This window comes from Bombina bombina, chromosome 6 (assembly GCF_027579735.1).
Source record: "Bombina bombina isolate aBomBom1 chromosome 6, aBomBom1.pri, whole genome shotgun sequence".
Classification (NCBI taxonomy): Eukaryota; Metazoa; Chordata; class Amphibia; order Anura; family Bombinatoridae; genus Bombina; species Bombina bombina.
The window spans coordinates 745240962-745260107 of NC_069504.1; the positions used below are offsets into that span (position 1 = coordinate 745240962).

The 19146-nt window shown below is 40.3% G+C and overlaps 2 protein-coding genes across 2 annotated transcripts in view; both read left to right on the forward strand.

Annotated features, from left to right (window-relative positions):
- The first annotated feature begins 7350 nt into the window (after positions 1–7350).
- Positions 7351–10754, forward strand: LOC128662248 (uncharacterized). The gene is made up of 2 exons (XM_053716071.1): positions 7351–9691; positions 10428–10754. Exons 1-2 carry the CDS (start codon positions 9095–9097, stop codon positions 10449–10451), a joined length of 621 nt encoding a protein of 206 aa, XP_053572046.1. The 5' UTR covers positions 7351–9094; the 3' UTR covers positions 10452–10754.
- Positions 10755–11613: 859 nt separating this feature from the next.
- Positions 11614–19146, forward strand: part of IKBKB (inhibitor of nuclear factor kappa B kinase subunit beta) — a 221534-nt gene continuing 214001 nt past the window's right edge. Inside the window, exons 1-2 of the mRNA XM_053718001.1 lie at positions 11614–11796; positions 16291–16416. Of these exons, the coding sequence (XP_053573976.1) occupies positions 11782–11796; positions 16291–16416 (141 nt within the window). The 5' untranslated portion in view covers positions 11614–11781. The remainder of the gene's footprint in view (positions 11797–16290; positions 16417–19146) is intronic.

Below are 19146 nucleotides of genomic sequence, written 5' to 3' on the forward strand. Positions count from 1 at the left end.
GGATTTTGAAATCCGTCAATACAGCCGCTAACACCACTGCTACAATTTCGGGACTTGTGTACTGTAATTCCTGGACCCTTTGTTGTATAGTGCCCCGCTTTGCCAATTGCCATATCCAGTTTGAACAATAAAAAAAATATTGTATAAGTGTTGTTTTATGTCACTGTAAAGGGGATATGTATAATTGTATGGCAATTGGCAAAGCGGGGTGCTGTACAACAAAGGGTCCAGGGATTACAGTACACAAGTTCCGAAATTGTAGCAGTGGCGTGAGCGGCAGTATTGACGGATTTCAAAATCCTACGCATGCGCTCTTGAAAGGGTCCAGGAATTTCACGTCTCTCAAAATTGTAGCAGTGACGTATGCGACCAGGTATGTAATGACGCTAGAACGCATGCACATTACGGCCAAAATTTGTGAAACAGCTGATGCCATGTCACAGGAAGTGACGTAGTTCACTGTTTTCACAAGTTCGACATTTTCCCAGAACATCGGACCCAGTTTTATTTTTTTTATCATTAGATTTAGATGTAATTTTGGCATTACTTAAAATGTTTTTGATGTGAGTGGGAATAAATGTAGGCTAGTGCTAAAGTATTTCAACCAGGCAGTGAAGAACAGTGTACACGGGGAGTAAGAAAATATTATTGCTATAAGAAGCCAAGGAGATGCACTAGTGATTTAGCCATCTAAACCTAAAATAAAACATTATCCAAGTAGTACTGCTTTATGCAATTGTAATTTGTAACTTTGAGCATAGGCTAAATCAAAATAGAAAAGAAAGTAAACATGGTACATAAGATCAAAAATACATCTATCTATCTATCTATCTATCTATCTATCTATCTATCTATATACTCCAATTAGGAACATCTCACAAAGAGTCCCAGGACAGCTGCCTAAAACATATCAGAGAACCCTTATAACTTCTGAAGCTCTAATTATATGGAAACATTTGGTGTGGCTCAGCAGAGTAACAATGTGACATATCACACACTATACTTTACAGGAACCACATAGAGGGTCATAATAAACTACACATATACAGGGAGTGCAGAATTATTAGGCAAGTTGTATTTTTGAGGATTAATTTTATTATTGAACAACAACCATGTTCTCAATGAACCCAAAAAACTCATTAATATCAAAGCTGAATAGTTTTGGAAGTAGTTTTTAGTTATAGCTATTTTAGGGGGATATCTGTGTGTGCAGGTGACTATTACTGTGCATAATTATTAAGCAACTTAACAAAAAACAAATATATACCCATTTCAATTATTTATTTTTACCAGTGAAACCAATATAACATCTCAACATTCACAAATATACATTTCTGACATTCAAAAACAAAACAAAAACAAATCAGTGACCAATATAGCCACCTTTCTTTGCAAGGACACTCAAAAGCCTGCCATCCATGGATTCTGTCAGTGTTTTGATCTGTTCACCATCAACATTGCGTGCAGCAGCAACCACAGCCTCCCAGACACTGTTCAGAGAGGTGTACTGTTTTCCCTCCTTGTAAATCTCACATTTGATGATGGACCACAGGTTCTCAATGGGGTTCAGATCAGGTGAACAAGGAGGCCATGTCATTAGATTTTCTTCTTTTATACCCTTTCTTGCCAGCCATGCTGTGGAGTACTTGGACGCGTGTGATGGAGCATTGTCCTGCATGAAAATCATGTTTTTCTTGAAGGATGCAGACTTCTTCCTGTACCACTGCTTGAAGAAGGTGTCTTCCAGAAACTGGCAGTAGGACTGGGAGTTGAGCTTGACTCCATCCTCAACCCGAAAAGGCCGCACAAGCTCATCTTTGATGATACCAACCCAAACCAGTACTCCACCTCCACCTTGCTGGCGTCTGAGTCGGACTGGAGCTCTCTGCCCTTTACCAATCCAGCCATGGGCCCATCCATCTGGCCCATCAAGACTCACTCTCATTTCATCAGTCCATAAAACCTTAGAAAAATCAGTCTTGAGATATTTCTTGGCCCAGTCTTGACGTTTCAGCTTGCGTGTCTTGTTCAGTGGTGGTCGTCTTTCAGCCTTTCTTACCTTGGCCATGTCTCTGAGTATTGCACACCTTGTGCTTTTGGGCACTCCAGTGATGTTGCAGCTCTGAAATATGGCCAAACTGGTGGCAAGTGGCATCTTGGCAGCTGCACGCTTGACTTTTCTCAGTTCATGGGTAGTTATTTTGCGCATTGGTTTTTCCACACGCTTCTTGCGACCCTGTTGACTATTTTGAATGAAACACTTGATTGTTCGATGATCACACTTCAGAAGCTTTGCAATTTTAAGAGCGCTGCATCCCTCTGCAAGATATCTCACTATTTTTGACTTTTCTGAGCCTGTCAAGTCCTTCTTTTGACCCATTTTGCCAAAGGAAAGGAAGTTGCCTAATAATTATGCACACCTGATATAGGGTGTTGATGTCATTAGACCACACCCCTTCCCATTACAGAGATGCACATCACCTAATATGCTTAATTGGTAGTAGGCTTTCGAGCCTATACAGCTTGGAGTAAGACAACATGCATAAAGAGGATGATGTGGTCAAAATACTCATTTGCCTAATAATTCTGCACTCCCTGTATAGAAATAACTCTGTGACTCGTGTATGAAAGCTGGTCCCAGCTTCAGGAGTTGCAGTCACAGTGTTATGTCTATGCAGACCGTTAAAAATTTTATAGATGTAAAACAAAAACAGAAACAGAGGCGCCACATGTGTGGATCAATATAACCAGAAATCCAGTAAAGGAGTAGAATAAGGGTACTCACAAATGAGGCGGCACTCTCTTGTGCCAATAGGAGCGGGCTGGTTTTCAACAGCAAACCAGCTGGCTGTGTGTCTCCCGGATGGATAGAGAATGCTTGTCTCCTGGATGTCAAACACCGGCCAGAACTGCAGTGGAAGGAGGAGGAAGAGCTACAGTGCCCTTAGGTTACTGCTATGAGGATAGTAACACCAACACCAGACTTATGTAAAAGTATAAAATCAGTATTTTATTATACACAATAAAAATACCAAATGGTATAGCAAATTACAGCTGGGTGATGACAACCTATCTGACCATACAATATAGCGACGCGTTTCTCGGGGGACACCCCGTTTCCTCAGGCTTGTATGTTTGTTGTATACATAAATGACCCTTATATAGGGCTCAGTAACCTAATGTTCAAATGAACCCTCCCCTTCCTTTACACGGATTGACCTATCATGTCCTTTCTTTCCAAACACTCCCCATTGTTGTGGTGATGTACTGTTCAATTAGTTCTAATTATATATCGCAATTAAGTTTGAGTTTCTAGAACTTCGTTTGCCTATGTGTCTCTAATGATAACATATAAATAAGCAATTGGATCGATAGTTAACGGTCTCGATCGTTCACTATGTATATTGTTATTGTAGTACGAAAACTAACACATGTTACATACCTAGCCAATAGAATTACGGCCATATTAGGGGCCTGTTCTGATATAGCAATCTCATTGGTTACGCTTTAGGCTGCATGTTATGTTATCATGACGTAATGTCATGTGATCAGGGGTGTAGCAAATAGCTGTTGCCGTACAGCTTATTTATATGTTTGGAAAGAAAGGACATGATAGGTCAATCCGTGTAAAGGAAGGGGAGGGTTCATTTGAACATTAGGTTACTGAGCCCTATATAAGGGGCATTTATGTATACAACAAACATACAACAAACATACAAGCCTGAGGAAACGGGGTGTCCCCCGAGAAACGCGTCGCTATATTGTATGGTCTATGGGGAGATAGGTTGTCATCACCCAGCTGTAATTTGCTATACCTTTATGTATTTTTATTGTGTATAATAAAATACTGATTTTATACTTTTACATAAGTCTGGTGTTGGTGTTACTATCCTCATAGCAGTAACCTAAGGGCACTGTAGCTCTTCCTCCTCCTTCCACTGCAGTTCTGGCCGGTGTTCGACATCCAGGAGACAAGCATTCTCTATCCATCCGGGAGACACACAGCCAGCTGGTTTGCTGTTGAAAACCAGCCCGCTCCTATTGGCACAAGAGAGTGCCGCCTCGTTTGTGAGTACCCTTATTCTACTCCTTTACTGGATTTCTGGTTATATTGATCCACACATGTGGCGCCTCTGTTTCTGTTTTTGTTTTACATCATAGAATACATCATCCAGTTGGGTGAAGACAGAGAGCAGCCTGTTCAAGTACTGATGGACATTTGAAGAGACTCGCTGGACTTTCCAGATTGGGTTGCATATACCATTGATTCGTATACATTTTATATTTTACATCTTATATTTTACATTTCTCATATGTTATGCACTCTGTTGGCATATTGGTGTAAAACACTGCCATCTGTCTCATTGCTAGCCGTCATTTTTCTATATTCCATGTACTAGCACCTTTTTATTATAGGAGCCCAGTGATAGTATTATCACGGTGACTCCTGCAAACTAGTGCATGGAGCATATGTGAGGGGACCGTCATAAGGGAGGGGCTGCTGGGAGAGAACAAAGGGTGATCTAGGTGTGCCAGGTGGGGGTTGAGGCAGAGATAAGGAGAGCAGGCATTGGTCAGGAGTAAGGACAGGGGTGGAGCTGGAGGTAAAGGTGTTATAAGGAAGGGGACTGCAGGAGGGAGTCACTAACCTTTTTTCTTTGTTTGGGAAATAAATTTGGATGTTGTAAGCTCAATCAGTGCTAAATTGCTGCTGGTAACGTATAACATTGTACTACTGCTTAAGCTATCTTGATAGCAATAGCTTAGCCGAAGCTGTGATTTAAATGTGTATTGTTATGTCTATAAATTTATATTAAATATATTAGTGTATCCTATATAATAATTACACTAGCATTTGTGCATTTATCACTGTGGAAAAAGGTTTTTTGTATTTTATAGCATAAGTAAATTTTTCGTTACTGGTAATGTTTTTTAAATTGTATTGTGGCTAGATCAGACTTATTAGGCTGTATTGGTTGATATATTTATCTGTTAGTAAGGTATACATTGCTCTGATTGATTATTTAAGTCATGTAAGACTATTTTGGTTAGATAGCTATATTATACCGCCAGGAATTCTATTCGGTTTGGACATTTGCTAGCTAAATGTTGTTAAATAAGCCATATGCCGAATGGGTTTTGTCACTGGCTAATTATAATTGTTATATCTAGTAGCATTAAATTGTGATATTTATAGTTTATTAGTTTTATTTAAAGTTCTGGGGACGCTGGGCCCGGGTTTTTTCTTTCGTGATCCGGATGGGGCATGAGATTTTGTCCGGCTTCTCTGGTTTGCTCCTATAGTCGGGTTTTCTTTGTTCTCTTGGTATCTTTATGTGAAATGCAAGAATGTAAGTTTAGATGCCGGCCCATTTTTTGTGAACAACCTGGGTTGTCCTTGCTGATTGGTGATAAATTCTTCCACCAATAAAAAAGTGCTGTCCAAAGTTCTGAACTATGAAAAAAGCTTAGATGCCTTCTTTTTTGGTTAGGGATAGCAGGAGGGCGTGGAGTATTTAAAGGGGGGAGTTGATTTGATTAGGGGGTTGCATGCTCTATCTAAGTCACGGGGGAGGGGGTTGGTGTTCGGTGTCCCTTTAATTCCTAATAATATGGTGACCATATCCAGGATACAGACGATTTCATTGAATATTAATTAATATTAATATTTCTATACCTTGCTTTATATTATAATTTTAATATGGTAAAAATAAATTAATATGTATCTGGTCATAATCAATATTCTATTTACTGCATAAATATAATCACTGTGTTTGTAAAATAAAAAAATAACCTGTTCAGAAATTAAGAAATATTTTATTTGGGTTTAAATATTAATATTTGATAATAATCTTGTTGTCATTAATTGCTAGATATCTCAATAGTGTTATTTTGGAGTGTGCTACTGAGATTATATAACAATTTTCTGGGGTGCACTGCTAAGATTCTACTATGTGAATTGGAGGTATTGCTGACAAAAAAATTATTATTGTAATTAATTATTGATATTTATAATCCATAAATAATCTCATTAGGAGGGCACTCCTAAATTGTACTAATATTTATTGAATACACCTCCAAGATATTCTAATGAACAAAATATCTAATGGAGGGGAGAGAATGCCAAACTTTTGTGTCGGTCTTTATTATTATTAATTAAAGAAAATCAGTCGGGAGAAGGGAAGGTTATAAATTAATGGGATTACAGGGAATGGAAAACTAAAGTTTAAATTCCTTAGTACAGTGTACTGACAGAATACTAAGGGAACAGCTTAAGGAGGTTACTTTGTTAGCAAAGGGAAGTAAGGAGCAGATTGTTGTTTTAAGTATTGTTTAGAAGCTATGCAAACAAGATAAGCCAGGTTTACAGTTTCAGATGGTCATGCTTCTCCTGGATTGATTAATTAGTATGCGTGATGTCCTAGGAGGAGGGGTTGCATAGGGGATATAAGCTGATAAACACCATGCAATGGTAGAAAAATAATTTTGTCTTTACGATAAGAGATGTGATAGAGGGAATTCCTGTAAATATAGGCATGTGTGTAGATATTGTAACGGAAGTCACTCTGGTGTGGATTATAAAAGGGGCAATGTGAATAGGCCCAGGTATTCCTTTCAAGGGCAGGGTAATACCAGCGTGGAGTTGGATTGGGGGTTGGCCAAAACACCACTGAAGATAGATAGGTTGTTACAGGAACTACAGGCATATGAGAACATAGAGGAGAGAAAAAAAAAAAAAAAAATATATATATATATATATATTATTTTTTTTTTCTAGAGCATAGTTTGTCTGAGGGTTTTGTGGTACCAGTTTGCTGCAAGAGAAATTGGACAAGGAGGTAAAATTAGGGAGGATGGCAGGCACATTTAAAGAAAAAACGATTGAGGATTTAGTAGTGTATCCCGTAGGCGTAGTCCCAAAGAAGGAGTAGGGCAAGTACAGGATGATCCAACACCTATCTTACCCCAGGGGAGGGTCAGTAAATGATGCAATAGCTAAAAATGATTCATTTGTTGAATACCAGTCTTTTGACACGGCAGTGCATATGGTGCAGGCTTTGGGTAAGGGAGCTTTGTTATAAAAAATTGACATAGATTCAGCATTTCGTTTGTTTTCCCTTAACCCAGAGAGTTTTAAATTAAGGGGTTGCAAGTTTTAATGGCAACTATTATGTTGATAAAAGTTTACCCATAGGGTGTTCAATTTCGTTTAGTTCTTTTTTGCATTGGTTAAGCATTAAGAAGTCTGGTACGGGCAATGTTGTTCACTATTTAGATGATTTTTTTTTTTTTTTTTGTGTGGATGGGCTTAGCGGGAGCTAACGATTGCGAAAGGTTAAAGGTGAATTAGTTGGGAATGTTGGAACATTTTGGGAGTACCGGTAGCTATGGAGAAGACAGAGGGGCCTTGTACCAAGCTAGTCTTGCTAGGTATAGTCATAGATTCCGTGAAGGGCCAATGCGAGTTACCAGAGGAGAAGGGGGAAAAGGCCAGGGATCTGGTAAGGGAAATTGTAGGGAGTAGAAAAATATCGCTCAGGGAAATGGAGAAAGCCCTAGGAATTTTGAACTTTGCGTGTAAGGTTATACCAGTGGGCAGAGTATTTAAGAGAAGATTGGAGTTGAGTACCTGTGGAATAAAGAAGCCAGAACATAAAATCAGAATAACCAAATAATTGAAGGAAGATCTCAAAGTGTGGGATTCATTCTTGATCCAGTTTAATGGGGTGAGGATTTGGGAGAAGGAAATTCTATGGGAGGAACTTGAGTTTTTTATGGAAAGGGGGAAAGTGGTGCGCAGGAGGGTGACCAGAAAGAGGGAAGGAAATGGATTGGGTTAAGAACTGGGAACTGCTGGAGCTATTCCCCTTAGTGGTAGCAATAGAGTTATGGGGCGAGGAGTTAGCAAATAGAAATTTAATCTGTTGGTCGGACAACAGGGGAGTGGTAGAGGTCATCAACCTTCTATCGGCATGATCGCTACCAGTAATTAGGTACCTAAGGTATTTGGTGCTGGAATGTTTAAAGCATAACATCTGTATCAGGGCCAAACATATTCCGGGTTTCAGAAATGTAGTGGCGGACACGCTATCCCGTTTTAAATGGGAGAAGTTTAGGGTCTAGCCCCCAATGCCAGACAAGAAGGTAAATGTTGCCCTGGACTTCTTTGGCAGATTGGCAACGGATAGACGGAATCAAGGAACTCGTCGAAGGCCTTGGCACCAAGTAAATGGGCGGTTTACAGAAAATATTGGGGACTATGGTGCAAGCATAGGAAGGGGACACGAGAAGGAGAGGAAGTAATTGAGGAAGAGTTTTAGAATGTTTGGTGGTGCTGCGGAGGGAAGGCGTAAAAAAGGGGAGATTGAATGCAGTGTTAGCAGGGATTTCATACTGTTCGCAGCTATATGGGGGAATAGATTGGTCCAGGAAGTTTATAGTAAAGAAAATAGCAAGGGCATGGGGAAGAGGGGAAGAGAAGGGAATGGATAAAAGGGAACGAATAACGGAGGTCAGATTACAGAAAATGACAGGGGCACTAGAAGGGGTATGTGCAAACAGGGACGAGGCGCTAATTTTCAGAACGGCTTTTGTAGTGGCATTTCACGGAGCAATGAGGATAGGGGAGCTGTTACCAAAAAACAGAAGAATAGGTAAAGGGGGTGTAGAGACAGGGGACGTAAGATGGGGGGAAGAAGCCGTACTAATATTGGTAAGACGATCTAAAACAGACAAGGAAGGAAAGGGGGCATGGCTAAATATGGCTAAAACAGGGGGAGCACTGTGCCCGGTGGCCTGTGTTAAGGAGTACCTGATAACAAAGAGGAAAGGGGGCCGCACATTTCTGAGGCATGCAGATGGCTCGGATGTAACAATCTTCCAGTTTAAAAGCATATTACAAAGGGTAGTTAAGAAACTGGGGTGGAAAGATGCACACCTCGTGCCGCATTCATTCAGAATAGGAGCAGCGACCGCCGCAGCGGGTAGGGGTTGTTCAGAGGAACAAATTAAAAAACTAGGGAGATGGAAATCCGCTGCGTACAAATCATACATAAGAGTGCAAAAGGAGTAAAGCCTCAATTAAAATGTGCTAATGGTTAAAGTGTTTTTTTGTTTTACAGGCAAAGCGTTAAGGGTGTGGATAGTAGGGCATTCCTACGTTTACTGGGCACAGGCTAGGGCGGCAGCATCGGCGCAGGGAGTAAATTTGGGGCTATCGCACAAGGAAGTTAGCATTAGATGGTTAGGAAAAAGAGGCATGATGTGGGATGAGTTAGTGCCAACAATACAGCAGGCAAGGAGAAGATGGGGGTGTCCGGACGCCATAATTATACATCTGGGGGGGAACGACATAGGCGCTTACCCACTTAGAGAGCTAGAAGAGAAAGTTGCAGGAGCAATGAGATGGTTGAAGGTGGCATGGCCATCAGTCAGGGCGATATGGTCCAATATAGTTTCAAGGATATACTGGCGGAACTCGTACACGAGCAAAGCAGGATATAGATCAAGGAGAAAAGTGAACCAGGTAGCAGCAAAGGATATGAAGGAAATAGGGGGTAGAGTGGTGGAGCACCCACTGATAGCAGTGAAAAAGGAGGAGCTATTCCGACGGGATGGAGTGCACCTAACGGATGAGGGGAATGACCAGCTGCTGGTGGACATCAGAGGGATGTGCCAAGAGTTGGTAAAGGTAAGGAAAGGTCACGAATGGTGGAAAGAGTTTGGCCGAAAGAGGGGCTCTTTTTGGTGGCGGTGAAGTTTGTGCACGACACGTGGGCGGGGCAGAAGGGGAGGTGGGAGGATCCCGCGGCATACCCAGCCCTGAGGGGTGATCCGGTGGTCTATCTAGGGGGAGGGCTGTGCCGTGGGTTCTCCTTTCTCCAAGCTGCCCTGCCAGGGGGGGGGGGTAGTTGTTACACCCCCCTAGGCGTGGTTCCCAAAATTCTGGTTTTAATGCATGGGCATTATTTGGTGTTTATTTTGAGTTGATTTATGGCTGAATTTTGCAAGATATAGTTTAAAGGTGGCAAAATTCAATTAAGTAATAAAATCGTGACCTTTCCACATTTCGCCATAACTACTGTGTCTGTGTTTTTATTTTAGATAAGAATTAGATAAGAGAAATGGGGATCGGGGGTTATGGTTTTCTGGGTGTTATACATGTATTGGGCAAAGGAATGCAGCCTCCTCACCTTAAACTAGTGCATGGAGCATATGTGAGGGGAACGTCATAAGGGAGGGGCTGCTGGGAGAGAACAAAGGGTGATCTAGGTGTGCCAGGTGGGGGTTGAGGCAGAGATAAGGAGAGCAGGCATTGGTCAGGAGTAAGGACAGGGGTGGAGCTGGAGGTAAAGGTGTTATAAGGAAGGGGACTGCAGGAGGGAGTCACTAACCTTTTTTCTTTGTTTCCCACCCTCCCACCCTAGACGCAGCAGAGCATGATGCAATAACCGGAGAGGTCACGTGAGAAGGCAGTACTTGCACGGCTAAGGGCAGGACGTTGACTAATTGGTTGAGTCGCAGTAAGACCGCCCGTGCTCCTCAATAAGGGGAAGAACACAGCGCAACCGAAGGGCAGCAGGTGACCTGGCGGTCTACGCTGACTGGAGGATAGAAAACGGCAGCTGTTTTTAACATAGTATTGAGCATACAATCGCAGCAAGCGGTGAAGTTTGTGCACGACACGTGGGCGGGGCAGAAGGGGAGGTGGGAGGATCCCGCGGCATACCCAGCCCTGAGGGGTGATCCGGTGGTCTATCTAGAGGGAGGGCTGTGCCGTGGGTTCTCCTTTCTCCAAGCTGCCCTGCCAGGGGGGGGGGGGTAGTTGTTACACCCCCCTAGGCGTGGTTCCCAAAATTCTGGTTTTAATGCATGGGCATTATTTGGTGTTTATTTTGAGTTGATTTATGGCTGAATTTTGCAAGATATAGTTTAAAGGTGGCAAAATTCAATTAAGTAATAAAATCGTGACCTTTCCACATTTCGCCATAACTACTGTGTCTGTGTTTTTATTTTAGATAAGAATTAGATAAGAGAAATGGGGATCGGGGGTTATGGTTTTCTGGGTGTTATACATGTATTGGGCAAAGGAATGCAGCCTCCTCACCTTATAGTTTAAACATGTTATAGAGATATTCTTCCCTAAGACAGAGATTTGTTCCCCTAATTCTCAATAATAGAAAATGGAGGGACCAATATGATTATTATAGTAGATGTATTTATTTGGTGGCAATTAAACACTCCAATGGAAAGGTCTGCATACATAATATGTTAATATAAGATGTTCCTACTTTGTAACGGGGTTGGGTATCCCTGCTGTACATTAAATGTAACTTGGATGCTGATAAGAATTTTAATAGCAGCACTCTACTTTAAAACTGATCTTGATTATCTGAATAATAATAATAGCAAGATATCACGTAGATCTCCGTACTATATAATTTTGGTGAGAATACCTGCTGCTCTGTATTGTCTGCATTCTAGCAGTGATCTCCTTGCTTTACGTAATGGTATCGGTAATTCTGCATAACTACAACTGAAAGTAAATTTCTCTTTGCTTGTACTGCCTGCCACTTTAAATACACACGCCCACTCGTGATGTCATACCGGGAAATAATTGAGGAAGTACGGAGCTGCAAACACTCTGTGATACACTGAATGTACTCACTCAAGATCTACACAAATAATTACTTTAACAAATTCAAACTTAGCCCCAGACACACAATATACAGCTAGTATTGCACACATCACACTTTCCTGCTTCTGTCGTGACTGCTGCACATGACCCAGCAACAGGCAAGTACACTGACGTGTGTGGCCACAGTATGGTATGTTGTGTTGCCATTTCTTTTTATATAGTTTGTATAGTTGGGGGTGTTTTCACAGCTTATTACATCTGTAGCAGAATGGGTTGTGACACACTGGGCTAGATTCACTAGCAGTCTGTACGTGGCCACCATTCCCTTACGTTTTCATGTCCATAGTATGACACAATATTTGGAGTCATATTGTTATGTTTTTCTCTCAGGCAATGGCATGTCTAGCAGAATGACGTGATGTAGTGTGTTGTGTTGACTCTCCAGTCTTTTCATTTCCCTAACCCATTCAAAAGACCGCATTCATTCCCTCTCTACTGAATGAGACCCAATTAAAGGGTACATTAAACGTTTTCAGATTGTAATATAAAATGTTTAATTATGTGAAGTAAAAAGCAAAAACTATAACGAACTAGAACATGCACGTTTTCAACTATTATGGCCCTTTACTTCTTTTACTGTTCTGATTGAGATACTTCTCATATAGAATGTGTTTTGCTTATTGTAATGGCCAGTTTGGTTATGTTAGTTTTATACAGCAAGTTATTGAGCCACATTCAGATGTCTAGGTGTATGTACTGTTTTGTCCAATAGACAAAGACAGTCCTAGTCCCATAGGCTGAGCATTGGCAGTGCCAATCTCTGTGACTTTTGTACTGTTAGTCATAGATACAATGCTAGGCAACAAAGATCCAGGTTATGATCTTGTTTATTGTTAGCCAGAGAGATAATTTTTTCCTGGTTTTACACTATATGCACATTTTAAATATTCTCCACTTTGTATGTGTAGTAAAGGTGGAGAGTAAGGTGGATGTGAGCTACTTTTTTTTTTTTACTACTTAAAGGGACATTAAACACCTCACCATATTGATATAAATTGTTTAATTACATGTAGTAAAAAAACTTTATAATTTAAATTAAAGGGACATAATGTTTGTTTTTTCTCAGATCATCAGTTAGGCCTCATCTGGAATATTAAAAATAATTTTGGATCAATAGCACTAGGTATTGGAGTCCCCCCTATATAAAATTATTAATGCTTAGTTATATAAAGTACAGATTTGTCCACCAGTCTCATTTTTAATATTGGTAAAAATGTTGCTGTATACTAATCCATTAACTAAAAGAATTCTGTGTTTATTACTCAGAACAAAAAGAGTATACTAAATAGCACTCCATTTTTTGGGTATTTATCTACCATCAAATTCTATGTTTTTAGTTAAATCACTTGGAACTGATGCAACATAACTGTAAAAAGCTGACAAGAAAATATCACTTGAACATCTCTAGGTAACAAAGGAAGATATTTTACCTCAATATGTCTTCAGCTCACCAGATAAAGTGCTGTGTGAACAGTTATACTTCAGCTAATGTCAGCTCAGCTGCATGTTGGAGGGAAAAACCAGCCAATCAGCTTCATCAGTGCTGAGGTCACACTCTTCTTTACTGTGATCCCGTGTGATTTCACTGAAATCTCGTAAGATTTCATATTAAACTTCCTTGCACACTCCCTTGCAAGTCCTGATTGGCTACTTAGAGTGCCTTTTAATATGGGATGTGACTACTGAAGAATTTTGAGGTAAAATATCTTCCTTTTTACATAGAGATGTTCAGCTTTTTACAGCAATGCTGCATCACTTTCAAGTGCTTCAATATTTGGGTATTATGTCCCTATAATCGGACGGGGTATTCTATTGCAGAGTTTGTAATAGGGAGCCAAATGCCAGATTTAGCTTTTCCGAGCCACCTGAAGTCATAAACTAAAGAACGGAAGACATACATTGAGGGATTCCTTCATTAGCTGAGAGTGTAATAAATAAGTAGTTTGTAGCGCTATTTTACAAATAAGCTAATTGACCAACTGTGTATTTTCAAATTGATATGCTCTAATTTGTTAGAGAATTTAATTTTAAGACAAGCGATCTTTTAATGCTGTGTGTTTAACCCCGCATAGGGTTATTGAAACGCACAGTGAGTGGCACTTATACTATGTGTTTAACCCTTTTGTGGGGCTTAAAGGGACAGTAAAGTGAAAATTATACTTTTATTATTCATATAGACCATGTCATTTCAAACAGCTTTCCAATTTACTTCTAGCACGGTTTACAATTACCTAAAAACACTAAAAAGAGGCATTTTTCATGTAAACATAGTGGTACTCTAAGATTTGGCTCCATTTAAGGAGATAAATTAAAACAGTGCTGTTAGCTTTGTTTAATTAAAGGGACATGAAACCTAAAATTTTTCTTTAATGATTCAGATAGAGAATACAATTTTAAACAACTTTCTAATTTACTTCTATTATCTAATTTGTTTCATTCTCTTGGTATCATTTTTTGAAGGAGCAGCAATGCACTAATGGTTTCTAACTGAACACATTGGTGAGCCAATCACAATCAATATATATATGCAGCTACCAATCAACATCTAGAACCTAGGTTCTCTGCTGCTTCTGATCTTGCCTAGATAAACCTTTCAGCAAATGATAACAAGAGAAGGAAGCAAATTAAATGATAGAAGTAAATTGGAAAGTTGTTTAAAATTGTATTCTATATCTGAATCATGAAATAAAATTTTTGGGTTTCATGTCTATATATATATATATATATATATATATATATATATATATATATATATATATATATATATATATATATATATATATATATATATATATATATATATATATATATATATAGTGTACTCCATAGAAAATGTTAGTCGTTATGAAGTAGCCGGGTGGGGGGCAGTGTAATATTTCTTATATTATACAATTTTCAGCTGTCTAAAGCATTCATGAGTTGCATAATTTAATGTAAATGTATTCAATGATAATATTTGCAAGAAAAAGTTAACACTTTTAATATTAGCTAATTTTAGCTTAATGTTAGCTATAATTTTAGCAGGTGGTCAGTAAAATCACATGGGTGGTGCAATCGCTATAAAGGTCCTGTTATATAATATATATATATATGCTAGTGCTTAGGAGACTAACCTAAAAGGTTCTGTGTAGGTAGGCACAGCATCCGATTCCGTGCTGAACTACAGACCGACATGCTGGCTCAGAAGAGCAGTGCCGCGCTACACTGCTTCCCGGCATCACGTGACTGAAATGTCACTCACATCCTGGATCAGAAGAGGAGTGCCGCGCTATGCTGCTTCTCAGCATAGTGACTGACCTGACATGTCCCGCCTCTAAACCGGTGCACAGCCACAAGTCAATGGGGCATATCTATCAAGCTCCGTATGGAGCTTGAAGCCCCATGTTTCTGGCGAGCCTTCAGGCCGCGAATCTGCAGGGGGCGGCGTTGCACCAGCAGTTCACAAGAGCTGCTGGTGCAATACTGAATGCAGAGAGCGTATTGCTCTCTGCATTCAGCGAGGTCTGTCGGACATGATCCGCAATGTCGGATCATGTCCGACAGGCCTTTCATAAATAGGCCCCTATATCTCCACCGGCATCCCAGACTATCCTCATGTCCTGGGCTTCCACAGCAGTGGGGGAAGTCCAGGGACCACCTGTTGGGCCCCTCTCAGTGGCAGACCTCCAGAGCCCGGTCGCACCCGCGACCTTTGCGACCATTGAAGTTCCACCCCTGATCATAGTCAAAGATCCCATTGTGCTCTTAGAGGTCGATTTATCAAGCTGCGGCAGACAGGGTTGCACATACGCGCCCCTGTCCGCCGCAGGTTCGCCTCTGGCGGGCTAAATTCTGCTGGCGGAATTCAGCATTGCACACAAGTGCTATTTTGCGCTTGCGTGCAATCCCGCCCCCTCCCCGCGTGTCAATCTCCCCGGTCGGACGACACTGGGGAGATTGAAATTCGCCACCTGAGAGGTGGCGAAAGGTTAAGGAAGCAGTAGTCTAATGAACGCTGCTTCATAAATATGAACTGCAGGTTCTCTTGTCGGAACCTGTGGTCGTAAGCAGGCGAAAGGGTTGATAAATCGACCCCTTATCCTCCATGGTTTTTTGATTTCTCTTTCTCCTTGTCACTGTCACTCAACTTTTTCTTTGCCTCTTCTTTTCCCCTTTTCTTTCCATACTCTTCCTTTTTTTCTCTCTCTTTTCTCCCCTGTTTTCTTCTTTTATCTCTCTGCTTTCTTATCTATTTAACTTATCTCCTTCCTTATCTCTTTCCGCCTCTCTATCTCACCTTCTCTCTTCTATGCTCATCTCCCTGCATCTTAAAATATATATACATATACAGTGTGTGTGTGTGTGTGTGTGTATATATATATATATATATATATATACATGTATATGTATGTATGTTTTACCTTCATGTCACTTCAATAAAGATTAAACTTTTGTGAAGATATGGTGCTGACGTCCCTTTTGGTGTGTGTGTGTGTGTGTGTGTGTAAAACTTGGTGCACCATTATTTGAGATATCTGCTAATGATGAGTCCTCTTGCAGATTTTTTTTTTTCTTTCTGTTTTTATGTCACACTTTTTGTTATGCCATATTAGGATGCCACACCCAGCAGGAGCAGCTGGACACCCCCACCATCACACACCCAGTTTTGTGGTCCCTGGGAGATGAAAGAGCGTTTGGGAACAGGAGGATTTGGATATGTCCTGCGATGGATCAACAGGGTAATATAATTATGCCAATTTGCATTGCCAGTCTCACTGTATTATGCATCAGTGACACAGTCTTTAGCTGTTCCTTGCAGTGTCTGTCACCCTACAATTATCATTGTTTTTTTTGTTTGTTTAAATCATATTTGTATGTTACATAGTACTATGTTTCCATATGATCTGTTGCTCTGTAGTTTACTAGCCACCAGGACTGGATACTTATTAGGCAACTGACACAGCAGTCTAGATTTTACTTTTTACATGGCCCCTTCCTGTTCAGTCAAAAAAAAAAAAACTTAAACTGACGGAGTGTACTTACTGTGATCCAAGTGACCTGCAATTGTTGGATTGTATGACTATTGTTTATTATCTGAAATAAAAAATTCTTTAAAAAAAAACCAAACTAAAAAACTTTACAATTTATCTCCCTCTATAATCTGCTTTGTGTTATGGGGTCGATTTATCAAGCTACGGCGGACAGGGGCGTACATATGCGCCCCTGTCTGCCGCAACTCACCTCTGGGCTGAATTTAGTATTGCACAAGAACACTATTTTGCACTCTTGTGCAACGCCGCCCCCTGCCTGCGCACAGCCAATCACGCACGGGCAGGAGCTGTCAATCTCCTTGGTCGGACGATACAGGGGAGATTTAAATTCTCCACCTAAGAGATGGTGACTGCTGCTTCATTAATATGGACTGCAGATTCTATTTTGAGAACCTGCAATCGAAGGAAGGAGAAGGCAGGCGAAGCCTATGATAAATCGACCCCCACGTGTAGTTATTTTCCAGTACAGTAAACCAAAGACTTGTTTTGTTCCTATTTTAAGAGATACCTAGGTAAGTGTCTGGACCACTACATGGCAGGAAATGGTGCTTTCATCTAGTGCCCTTGCAAATGGATAACATTCTTGCAAAACTGCTGCCATATAGTGCTCCAGACACGTGCATGCTCCTGATGTTATGTCCCTGTTTTTCAAAAAAGATACCAAGAGAAAGAAGAAAATTTGATTAGAATAAGCAAATTATAAAGTAATTTATAATTGTATGCTCTATCTGAATCATGATATAAAAAAATTGGGTTTCATGTCCCTTTAAAGTGAAGGTCAATTTTCATGTGAAAGTGCCTGGTTTTTAAAAAAAACTATTAAAAACAGGGGCACTTTCATTCATGAAAATTGATATTGCACCATATTTTAAAAATACTTACCTTGTTCTTCTGAAACGCCGGATCGCCGTTCTGAAATGATGCTCCACCTGCTTCTTCCTGGTTTACTTACCCAGCAATGACGAAACTGGCTTCCTCCAATCATGGCGTTGCTTCAAGCAATGATTCCCCCGGGGGGGAAGCCGTAATTGGAGGATGCCGGAATCGTCATTGCTGGCGTATGAAGAGGCTTGTGACGGGCTGGTGAAGTGCTGGAGCGGCTTCAGGAAGAAAAGGTAAGTATATTTTAAGAAAACGGCTGAAATGTCAATTTTCATGAATGAAAGTGCCCTTGTTTTTAATAGTTTTTTTTTTAAAAACTGGGCACTTTCACATGAAAATTGACCTTCACTTTAAGCCAGTGGTTTTCAAAGTGTGAGGTAGGCTAGTGCATGGAGATGGAGCAATTACATTTTCCATTATCTTATGGAAACCACAAGCAGCAACTGATTTAACAAATTCTAGAATGTTCTTTAACAGCCGACAATGACACTTAGGGTGGGATGTAGAGGGGAAAAAAAGGCACTGAGGTTGACTTTCAATCAGAGATTGCATTGCTTTTGTTCAAATGCATACCGAAAGGTCTATGGCCTGGTTACCACCTAGGAGCAGCTTCTTTTAGCCCAATTGTGCTTTTCACAGAGGAGAACTTTCCTAAAGTAAATCAGTCTAATCCCACTGAGTAAGGTCAGTCCAGCCCCGAAAATACCAGGCATTTCTCCTCTGAACAAGGGAAATGGCAAAACCCCAGACAATTGTTTCGGCCTTCTTGCCCAATAAGGCTGCACCTCACTGGCGAGGCCGAAAGAAGCCCATTTCTTTTGTTCAGAGTTGAATTGCCTGGTATTTCGGGCTGGACTGACCTTGTTAGGCGGGATTAGACTGATTTACTTCAGGAAAGTTCTCCTCTGTGAAAAGCACAATTGGGCTAAAAGAAGTCACTCCCAGGTGGTAACCAGGCCATAGAACAAGCTACTGAGCTGCTTTTCGTTCCTGGCAGACTACTTCTTTTTCTGCTTGTATTTGCATTTCTTTTGTTGTCTTGATCAGTAACTTTAACACAGGAGTAACAAAGTACAAATTGAAATATGACTAAAACAAAATTCCCCAAAATAAAATTAAAAATAAATATTACAATTTTCTTTAAGGAGAAAAAAAATTAACATCTATTATAGGGAGGATCGTTGTCTTTTAAATTTTGTCCGACACTTTAAAAAAAAAACAAAAAAAAAACAACTGCTTTAAAGGACCATTTAATTTAGTAGAATTACATAATTAACACGTTCATAATAAAAAGACAATGCAATAACACTTACTCTGAATTTCAAATAAGCAGTAGATTTTTTTCTTCTGACAAAAATTATTTTTTCTCACATTTTCCGGCCCCCTGTATCATGTGCCAGACATCAGCCAATCACAGACTAGTATACTTATACCCTGTGACATTGTGCACATGCTCAGTAGGATCTTGTTCCCCAGAAAGTATGAATATAAAAAGATTGTGCAAAATTAGATAATGGAAGTAAATTGGAAAGTGTC

What these genes read in the sequence shown, in the direction of transcription:
- LOC128662248 (XM_053716071.1), top strand. Translation starts at nt 9,095, where the DNA reads ATGGTTAAAGTGTTTTTTTGTTTTACAGGCAAAGCGTTAAGGGTGTGG. An exon ending in TGTGCCAAGAGTTGGTAAAG is followed by an intron (nt 9,692 to 10,427) that starts GTAAGGAAAGGT and finishes CTCCCACCCTAG; the next exon opens with ACGCAGCAGAGCATGATGCA.